The sequence below is a fragment of the Sipha flava genome, unplaced genomic scaffold (genome assembly GCF_003268045.1).
Source record: "Sipha flava isolate LNK unplaced genomic scaffold, YSA_version1 3_pilon_pilon, whole genome shotgun sequence".
In the NCBI taxonomy this organism is placed as follows: domain Eukaryota; kingdom Metazoa; phylum Arthropoda; class Insecta; order Hemiptera; family Aphididae; genus Sipha; species Sipha flava.
The window spans coordinates 4,006,425-4,018,144 of NW_020273108.1; the positions used below are offsets into that span (position 1 = coordinate 4,006,425).

At 26.1% G+C, this 11,720-nt stretch overlaps 1 protein-coding gene across 2 annotated transcripts; it reads right to left on the reverse strand.

Annotated features, from left to right (window-relative positions):
- Positions 1–1,119: 1,119 nt before the first annotated feature.
- Positions 1,120–5,414, reverse strand: LOC112688648 (2',5'-phosphodiesterase 12). Of its 2 annotated transcripts, XM_025561946.1 has the most exons (10): positions 5,061–5,414; positions 4,475–4,710; positions 3,517–4,277; positions 3,207–3,346; positions 2,975–3,140; positions 2,780–2,909; positions 2,469–2,624; positions 2,280–2,385; positions 1,325–1,479; positions 1,120–1,248 (listed from the first exon to the last, which is right to left on the reverse strand). In XM_025561946.1, the coding sequence occupies exons 2-10, from the start codon at positions 4,481–4,483 to the stop codon at positions 1,141–1,143; spliced, it is 1,731 nt and encodes a 576-aa protein (XP_025417731.1). In that variant the 5' UTR covers positions 4,484–4,710; positions 5,061–5,414; the 3' UTR covers positions 1,120–1,140. The 2 variants fall into 2 exon arrangements, with proteins under 2 accessions (XP_025417731.1, XP_025417733.1); XM_025561948.1 differs by lacking the exon at positions 4,475–4,710 and having other exon boundaries at positions 1,141–1,248.
- Positions 5,415–11,720: the final 6,306 nt, after the last annotated feature.

Below are 11,720 nucleotides of genomic sequence, written 5' to 3' on the forward strand. Positions count from 1 at the left end.
AATGAAAAAAAGGTAATTATAATATTGCACCGAGTCATGACTGTGTTCACACCATTTTTTCAATTAAGTAGAGATGGATAAAGAGTGAGTGAGTTGATTGAAAGAGTCGACTTTTTTAGATGACTGAGCGAGTTGAATTAGGGTGCCATAATTCAATGACTCAATAACTCAATGTTAATCACAGATATATACAAGTATTTACATGTATATTGACATATTATTGTATATATTTATGGCGTTACCTCCTAGTTCTTATCAGTTTCATAAGTTTTATATTATCATTATGTCGCTATTGACTTGCTAGTTGTGTACACGGATATAGATATTAAGTATCTAGATATATATATATATATATATATATATATATAAATCTTTAGTATTCATACACATGGTTGTGTAAATTGAACTATGTAGTTCATTGAACTGGTGATTCATTATTATATAAAACGATTAAATTAAGAGTTTACTCACTAAATCAAATCATTGAAATGAACTGAGTCAAGTAAATTTAAACAATTAGTTTTTCATAATAATTTAAGTATTAATTTATTTTTAAAAAATATTAAGGACTTTTTAAGCTTTAAAAGTCAGATGAAGTCTATAGACCGTAATACATATTATTTAATTGTTTTAGATTCTATAAAATATGACTTTATCACACAATTGATTGCCCTTTTCAACCTAACTATTAGCTTGGACACATTATTTTACAACATTCAAAATAATTTTTTATACCTTTTAGCTACTACAATTTTAAAAAACAGTAGTGGTTTTCTTCTGTTTGTTTGTTTTTATTACAAAATATTATAATATATACTTACTGTTTAATAATTTAAGTTACAATTCACTTAAGTGATAAAAAAACAAAGTACAAATTGATAGTATACATATACATATATATATATTAGAACTCAAAAAATGTTGGTGTACTACTGTTAATAATAGTTTGAATGGTTACCGAAATTGTTGGTTTAACAAATGTTAAGGGTTAACAGCTCAATAAACATATAACTAAAACCAGAAACAAATTAAATTTTACGAATAAAATTTAATAATATAAACTAAACAACAAAGTATATTATATGTACATATGATACTATTATAATGAATACAAACAAATAAATACTATATTTGTAAATTTTATTTAAGTTTTAAATCTGCAATCAAAGCTAAATGATCTGAAGGAAATAATAAGCTTGGAAGACCAACATGTTTGGTAACAACATCATGTGGAGGCATAGGTAATGTCTAAAAAATGAAATGAATATCCAACAAAAACAATTGGTAAATAATTTTAATAGAAAATATTTTATGAACTTTATACCTGAATTACTTCTAGATGCTGATTAGTAAAATATATATAATCTAGAAGACCAAAGAAACTTTGTGTATAGTTACTATACTCAACATCTATGCCATATGCACTTTCCAATTTAAAATCAAGAACATTTTTTAAATTGTTCAATAAGTTATCATTTCCTGAAATCAAAGTTTAAAAATAATTTTATTCAGTTATACACATAATTATTATTTTTTATTGATCAAAGTTGTTATAATATTACTATAAGGTAATTTGAATTAGTTAAATTTAATATTTTTTTAAAAAAATATAATATAAATATGCTTGGGTTTATCCTTAATGTCAATTTTAAACAATCATATTATATTTAAATTTAATATAAAAGTACAGATGAATATATTTTCTCATAATTATATGGATCAACATACAGCTATGTACGCAAAAGAAATAAACAATTTTTGATCAAATTACTTTTTTACGAGTATGTTTCTTAATTACTATTTCTTATGAAAAAATATAATAACTCGTGGCAAGATACAAATACATGATATTATTATTATAGTAATTCATTTTTATTTGAATTTTTAACCTTCTTATTCGTGTATTCAACCTTATGATTGGTTTTACAATTAGACTTTAAATGTTTTATGGAAATAATAAAAATTATGGTAGTTTTTAAAAACATGTACAAGTGAAAATAGTAGGCATAATATCAAAAATTATTACTAATTGAAATCATATCAATATGAAAAACAACTTTTAAAAATTACTGAAAAATATAAATAAATATTTTAATAATAACCTTAAAACATTGAAAACATTACAATTATATGATTTGTATGATTTAAAATTATGACTTGCACTACTTACACAAGTACATATTTCTTGTACAATACTTTATTAAAACTAAAGAAAACCTCCAAACATATTTTATCAAAATTGTAAACTTAAATGGTTATAATTATTAAATAATAATTACTATGTTTTTCTGGTAATAATAAATTGGTTGCCAAATCATAAACTCCACTTTCAGGAGTACTATTAAAATCTCCACAAAATATAATAGATTTATTGCGTTCTGGATACTGAAATGAAAAATAAAATTATAATTAAAAAGCCCTATTATTTAACTTATTATATAATTATTTTTCAACTTGATTATACTTACATCTATGTCTAATTTTTTTTTAATTTGATTTATAATAGTTAATTCAATTAAAGATTGCATCAGTCTTGTAGAATCTCCTTCTGGATCACTAATTAAGTGAGTATTACATATTAAAAGTAAATGTTTTGTATCACACTTTAATTCTAAAACTAAAACCTATAAAGTAAAAAAAAAATATTATAGTAACTCAAAATATACTATACAACTTTGCTTCAAAATTTAAATTTTGAATAAGAAATGTTTACACATTAACACTATGAATAATAAAATCTAATTTGATTTAAATAAATCATTATAAATGAATAAAATACTTGAAAAACAGTTGTCTTTTTCAGACCAATTTTCCAAAATTCATCATCTATAATGTCATTTACAATAGATCCACAATAACTTTCCACAGTAGTTAAGTCATTTAGTTTGATGTCAAATTGATTTAATAAACTGAAATATGTTAAAATATTTAATGTTTTTTAAGTATTACTAAATAAGTAAAACTACAAACATACGTAAATTTATCAATAGAATAAAAGCAACTTAAGCCTTCACGTCTATGATTATTCTTTCTCAAAAATACTCCATTCATATTCATGTATAGTTTTAATAGAGGCTGTAATTCACTATTAAAAAAAGAGGATTCCACTTCTTGTAAACAAATTATATCTGCTTTGTATGCTACTCATGAAAATCAAATAATTTACATAAAAAAATTAATAAAATAATTTAATGTAAATAAATTACCTATTAGTTCTTTTAAAACAAGAGGATTCCGATAACCAGAGGCCAAAACTTCTTTGGAACAATATGGATACATGTCTAATTCTGCTTCCTTTGTTTTTGTATATCCTCCAGCTAGTATATTATATGAAATAACTCGAATACTATAAAATATAAATACATTTTAACAGATTTAACATTTAAAATATAATATTAAGCATTGTTGTTACTTAAAAATTAAGAGCTCACCACTTAAATAAAATGTACATAATTACTTCAAAAATAATATGAATAATAATTTACATTAAAAATATTTATAATTAATGTACACTACCTTTGATTATAATCTCTTTCTTTTAGTCTATTTTCATGTGGGTAGATGTCAATGGTATTTTTTAGAACTTTTGAAGATAAAATTTCTGCAGTAGGTCCAGGTGAACCTTTTTCATTATAAGGTTTACATACCAATTTTAAACAACAATCTATATCTTCTGCAGTAGGTGTATAAGCCATTTGGCAACCCACTTCTATTTCCTGTTTTTTTGGCGTGATTCTATACCATAAGTAATTAATATGAGTACTTGACACATTAAACCCATTATCAAATCCATATGGATATAACATTAATTTTTCATATGAAGGCTTATTAAGTTTTATGTTGTTTAATATTGGTGCGTTATAAACTACGTTTATATACATGTCCCTAATTAGAAGACAAGTTGTTGAATTATTATTTTCAAATATATCACTCAGGGTAGCATCATCGCATACTCTAATTCCATCCTTTTGTAATTCAATCTCTGTTTTTCCAATATTCTGAGTTTTAAGTACGTAATCTGAAGATAATTTTAATTTTATTCGTTCCAAAAACATATCTATAGTATCCTGGGGTTTTCGACACATATTTATTTTTCTTGGCTTGGACGGTGGTTTTATAGACAACATCAATGATATATTAAATTGTAGTCCAGTTCCATCTGACTTAGGCCCAGAGTTAACGAACATAGTATTTTCCCATAGATGTATTTTAAATGAAGACATCTTTCTCTTGATACACCTATACTCGTGTAACTTGATTAAGTATTTCATAAAAATCTGCAAACAGTTAAATTATATAAATGTATAGTAATAATAATAATAATATAAGATTATTCATTTGTATTAAATGTATAAAATTATTTTAAGAAGTAAAAGTATGAAGAAAATGTTTTAAATAATAAAGTCATATAGATATCTTATTATAAAATAATTTGTAGTACATTAATAATCAACTAAATATTTTTAATTCTTACATGGTTCATAATTTGAATATATTAATCACCATACAAAGATTGATTTCAATAATGACAACCATTGCTAAAGAAATTGTATGTATTTCATGATAATATGTATAGCTATGACCGATAAGGCTGCTGGTTAGTAAGCCTAATAATATAATTAGCTCAGTTTCTTGCAAACGACTAGATCAACTATGAGTGTTTGCAAACTCAACAATTATAAAATGCTACACAATCTTATTTTGCTGTCACTAAAACACGTTTTTAAAATACAAATCACTATTCAAACATTATCTGTAATAGTAACTGAAACAAATTGTTCAGGAGCAACATCAACCGTTTTCTATCCGTTATAGTGTAGACAACAGCAGCACTGAAACCAATGTAACCCAAATATAAAGCAGTTGCAAGTTTTTGGAAACTTGCCCCTTATAAGCCACATCATTGGTGTACTTTACCAGTTTTTACGAGTTTATGGAAAAATGTGCGAGTATGGTTTAGATATTATTGTAATGCTCAACAACTTTAAACTGATTTCGGTGCCTCTGGACAACTAATTACGGAGAGCGGTTCAGACGTAACTATTGAATGTTAAACTTACTGCGGCGATCGTTGACAGACTTCCAGCGACGGACAGACGAAAAGTTGGCGAATTGTTCGAACAAATAATTAGAACACGCAAATTCGAAGACTTTAGACGGGACCACAGGACTTCTTGGCATCGGAAATGACAACGTCAACCATTAATGTCACCCAGCTAGCCCTACGACGGCGTAGTGAAATATAAAAAATGAAAATTTCTTAAAAAGCTTGTACGGAAAAATGGTTTTTGAATTAGTAATAGATAACAACGTTGTCAATAACCGACTATTGAAACGTCCCTGGTAACGAGCAGTATGTACCATAGACGTATAATAGAATTCTATTATACGTCTATGGTATGTACTCGACTGTTCCGCGGTTATCACTTGCGATTGATTCATATCACAGTTACGGACAGTAACAGATTTAACCACTGTGCCGCTCTAAGCACTAAACAAATTGCCGCCTTTTAATATAAATATTTTTCTAGTCCAATAAATGTTGTTAAATCATACACATATAATTGTTTCCTTTATTACTTAAAATTGTTATGATGTAAAAATTATAAAAGCAGTTATAAAAATGCATTCATGCATTCATATGAAAAATATATAAAATATATTATAAAAATATGACATAAAATATAACGATATAAAAACATGGAAGTAAAAAATGCTTAAACAGTTCATTTTTAAATTATATTCAAAATGAAATATTTAGTGACCATCGGGCTTAATAAAATAAAACATTTTATACCTAATTAGTTGCGTTTACTTTAGTTCTGGTTAAATATAATAAAAATTCAATTTTAAATTTTGCCGCCCTTGATAAATTGCCACTATAAGCACTAGCTTATAGCGTTTATTGGGAAATACGGCACTGGGTACGGACACTAAGGACCAATGGTGCCCAACCCGCGGCATTCTATAACAACGGTAACAATAATAATAGAACTATAACATTTGGAAAAATATTTTACACTTGTATTTAATGTGAGCTTGTGCTTCGCTTACTAATAACTGGGCGCCGTCCCCAAGATTTACGAAACCCAGGGCGAAAACACATGTAACACATTTTAGCTATTATACCTACCCAGTGGTTAAAGTGGAAAAAATGTTGTGGGGGGGACTATATTCACCAACAACTGAGGAGGGTTCCCCTACCTAATTCTAAATCTTAACAACCTTTTTTAAGAAACCCATGAGGTCTAAGCCTCTTCAGTTACACATATATGTTCATAAAAACTTTATTTTCATAGACTGTAAAAAAAAATTTCCCCAAAGAAAAATTCTATACATATGCCTGCTCAGTAAAAATAAATTGAAATACATAGTAGGTAATGATTAAAAAACTTAACTTAAACTTAACAAAACAAAAAAGAAACAATTACTAACCTTGCTAGATGTTGGTCAACGTAGACAGTAACAAATACATACATTGTACATAAGGAGTATACTGTCTATCCTCTATCAAAATTTAATATTTATACTATTTATAGTTATTCTATTCTGTTTATATTTAATCAAATAGTCAATATCACTACCACTTTAATTTTTAGAGCTATGAGTAATAACCGCTCGGGGATCATCTATAATTAGACACAGCGTCTATTAAATTAACCCATGGTGTACATTAACTATCATTTTTGCTTATCATTATACCTATATATTATTTTTTCGAAATTTTTTTCACTTGTTCAAATTAATCAAGAAAATAAATTTCATGTAATATTTTAATATTATAATAAGTAGTGATGGGCATAATCAAAATATTAGTATTCGAGACATTTTTATAATCGAGATTTCTCGAAATATTAATAATTGAGATACGTGATGGGCATAATCGAAATATTAGTAATCGACACATTTTTATAATCACGAGATGTCTCGAAATAATCATTCAAAATGTTCCATTGAAATATAATATGTAAATATAAATATAATATAATTTTATTTATAAACGTTCTGAGAAATTTTTGTTGTTTTGTGGTTGAGTAATTCAAAAATTATAGCTGTATATCCATCAATATTTGTCTAAAAACCAGTCCCACGAATAGCACGAGTCGTAAATACAAAGACTCAAAGTGAACAACTAGTATTTACTTATTCGATTATGAAGATTAAAAATAATATTCCTCCCTCACTTCTTCGTTCCATAAAAATCATTTGAAATATTTTTTCATTCGATACACATTTCGAGATCAAGAATTGATTGTTTTTAAAATAAACAAGATACACCTCGAAATAATCTCTCAGGTATATAATCGAATTATTATTTTGATAATCGAGATATCTCGATTACGCTCATCACTAATAATAAGTATTGTATATTCAATATTGTATTTTAGTCATAAGCGTGCACACGGGGTAGTCAGGGTAGGTACTTGACTATTCTATGAAACTTCCCACCCTCACCAAAATATTCAATATGATCACAATAATAAATAAACATATTATTTTCAACCACTTCGAAACATTAGTTAACGTTAAAAAAAATGTAAGAATACTGGAGAAATATAGTTTTTAAGTTAAATGAAGTTACGAATGCAAATTTTTTGTTAATATTAAATGATAATGTATTATGTTTGACTACCCTGCCAGTTATGTCTGCACACGCTTATGATTTTAGTGACCAATGCCATTAAGCGTTCACACGGACTTTTTGCGACTTAAATGAAAGAGGACACATAATCTTACCTAAAATAAGAAGGGGGACTCAGTCCCCCCACTTTAATTACTATACTACTATAAAGCCCATATGAGGATATCAATCATTTTTTCTTCTTCTTTCTTCTTTTAATTCTTATGCTAATACATGTGATGATAATTAGGGCTCAGAACTTAATGCACTTAAAAAGTACTAAATATGCATGCACTTATGCGCTTAAAAAAGAACAAATATGCTCTAAAAATATGCACTTATATTTTATTTTCGTACACAAAATTTTCATTTGCACAAATATTTTATAAAATTATATAAAATTATAAATATAGAAAAAGCAAAGTAATAAACAAGTTCTCATTTATAATTTTTAATCATAATTTAAAATAATAATAATAATAAATTAGCATTAAAAATATTTCTTGAATAATAAAAATCCCCTGGAAAATGTTCAATAGGAAATCATTGAGTTATATTCCTAGAAAAGTATTTATAGAAAATCATCGTATTTCGATAACAGCTGTTCCTATTTGATAATTGTATAATATTTTATTCTAGATAAAGCTAGACGTAGTTATAATTTATAAATATATATATATATATATATATATATATATATATTATATATTATTTAACCGACAGAGAAAAACATTGTTTTTAACGTCAAAGGGAAATTTGAAAAATACGATAGGTATAAGAATATCAAGAAAATTCTCTCAATATGAATGTATTTTATTTTTTTATTTTTCGAATTTTCATACTGAATCTTCAAAAATCATAAATCATAAGCTTTAAAAAATTGTAAAATCAAGAAATATGCTCTAAAATCTAAAAATCACTTAATATGCAAAAATATGTACTATAAAGATTTGATATGTTTTTCGTAGTGTCTTGGAATGAATTTCTTACTCACTTAGTAATAAATCCAATGATGCAAAAAAAAAAACATGCAAACGCAATAGGTAACTATATATATGTATAACTTACGAGCTCTAATGATAATAATGTCGAGGTATACATTTATTTTCTATCGCTATTCAAACATGATACTGTTATTGATTTTGTCATAAAGATAGTAACTCCAAAAACTATAAATAATATTAAATGCTTTTAGTTATAATTTTTATAGAAATATTATTTATTTATAATCAACTTTAGCAGAGCCTTACCGAGCCATTTTTTATTCTGAGGCAGAACTAAAACAATGCGCCCCTAGGTTGCAGGGTTGTCACACTCACAGCTTTTATTATGTATAATACGAATCAGAAAAAATCCTGAAAATTGTAATTATGTTTCTAGCAAGACAAGAAATAACCTTTTATTAAATATTTTTGCGCCCCCCCCCCTCCCAACTTCAGGCACCCAAGGCAAGTGATTCGCCTCACCCTAGTTACGGGTTTGAACTTTAGAGAAAACATAGAAACCAAGATATCATCAGTTAACTGAAACTGGCATTGGCACAAATACTTCAGAATTACCTTAAACTTAAGGTTTAGCGCCAAACCGATAAAATGAGTTTTGAGTATAACACCATGTAGGGTCTATTGACCCGTCGACGTTCCGTAAATAGTGCCACGTAGAGTTTTGAAGCCCGTCATGCAGTACTTGTCTTTATTGTCACGTAGGGTCACCAAAACCTTAATTTTACATGTTTTTCTATGGAATTTAAATAGAACGTGACCTGCAGAACAATTTTGTAAAATGGTTCATACACTCGCAAATTCACACTATACAAGCGTTCCAGTCAATTGACCTCCGCCTCGTCACTTCTGCGACATGGTACATTTCTAACAGCGGCGGTCAAATGATTTTGTCATGGGGGGGGGATGTAGCTGATTTTTTAACAAACACTATATATAAAATCTTTATTTTTTAACATGGAAATTATATTATATTAATGATATTTTTAATTATTATTAATGATATTTATATTATTAAATCTATTTTTCTGGTTTTTTTTGCCAATTCGTCCAGTACTTAATCTACAGTTATATTGACAACCTCACGATGAACAACCATAGTGGTTAAACCATTGAGACGACTCTAATATAATATAATTACACAATTCATATAATAATATAATATATTATGTTAAGCATCAAGAACTAAATTTAAATTTCATACATTTTTATAATTTAACTATAAAGGAAATTAAAAAAATCTAAAAAGTTTGTTTCAATTAATATTTTAGTGTTTTATGTTTGAACTGTTAATTTTATTCGAGCCTAGAGACTGTATAATAACTAATAAGTACGTTATATTTAATTTTTTAAATATAAAATAGATGGATACCTATATTATATTATGTATAATGTGGATGAATTATAAATATTTAAAAAAAGGTCATGGGGAGGAATCTATCCCTCTCACGCCCCCCCCCCCCCGTTTGACCGCCACTGATTTCTAACGACACTCTTTACAAGGATTTAAAAACCGAAAACCTAAAACAATTAGCTACCAAGCATTACAATAGATTTCATGTAAGATTATTAACCCATCCAAACCCTCTAATTCTTTCATTTTCACATAACTCTCTTTCTGAGAATCTAGTGTGCCATCTATAAAAAAAATAATGCAGAGATCTGCTATTCAAATAATATAAAAAAAAAAAAAAATAAATAAATAAATAATAATAATAATCACATTGATTTCTACTACTGAGTAGATTTCCTGTTTCATATCATTTAAACTATAAAAAAAAAATAATATAAACAAAATGATTTATTAAAATACCCAGGCGTTTTAATTATGTGACCAAATGTATAAATAGAAAATATATGGAACATTTTGGTCGTTATCGGTTTGTAATCGCACGATTTTTTCGTCAGTAATATATTATAATAGTAAATCCATAACAATGACTACTTTCAAAAAAGAAATTGTCAAACAGCTACTATATAAACCAATTGTTCCTTAACCTAATTTTACCAGTCTTAAAACACTAGTTACAACACGATAAAAAGAATGTGTAACTCGTGTTAAGCGCAGAAGTCGGAAAATGTTAGTATATTGGAAGCCCAAAACAAAACTAGAAAATAATTTACTTATTGCGAAGGATTTAAATTACAAATGTGTAGAGATTGCTTAATAAAAAACCATAAAAATGTATTGTAGACATTTTTTAGTTATAATCACTTTTTTTATATCTAAATTACATTATATTATATATATATTTTTTTTTTACTTCAAAATAAAAGGTATTATTACTTATTATATTGAATGTATAAATGTGTAATTTATATCAAAAGTTAAATACCTATTGTATTTTTACATAATTGTATATAACACTAAAAATTGAATGAAGGATCTAATGACTTTACACTGGTCATTAAAGTCATGTAGGTTCTAAGATCCATCATATTTTTTATGTGTGCATTCAATTCAGGTAAGAAAGTCAATAGTTAATATGTGATAAAAATTGATAATTGTCTCTCTCCTCACTGAAATGTAAAAAAATGTATAGACAAACCTACTAAATTTGATAAAAATAATTTTGACAAGTCATATGAAAGATAAATTAGACCCTATATGGCACTTAACCTGTTAATAGTTTGCTCATACTATGTTACATTATATATTCAAAAATATTATTTAAGTTTTAATAATTTCTTATAGTATTTTATTATCCGTATAGCTACATCAATAAAATATTTAAAACAAATCTAATTGTTATATTATAGCAATATATTATATTATGTTATTGTTTGTTATTATAATAAATATGTTTTGCATACTGATTTACACCTAGATAATAATACAAAATTTTAAAAAAAAAAAAAATGTACATGGAATTACCATTTTAATCTTCAAAACACATGAAAGTTATTACAAGGTTAGCATTGTATGAATATAAGATAATGTACATCAAATTAAATAACCTATTTAATATATATATATATATATATATATATATATATATATGTATTTTAATAGTATATAATTAATAAATACAATACATTTTGATGAATTTGTAGTCATGCACTTATCCTTAAATTTTCAATTTAAATACTATGTTACA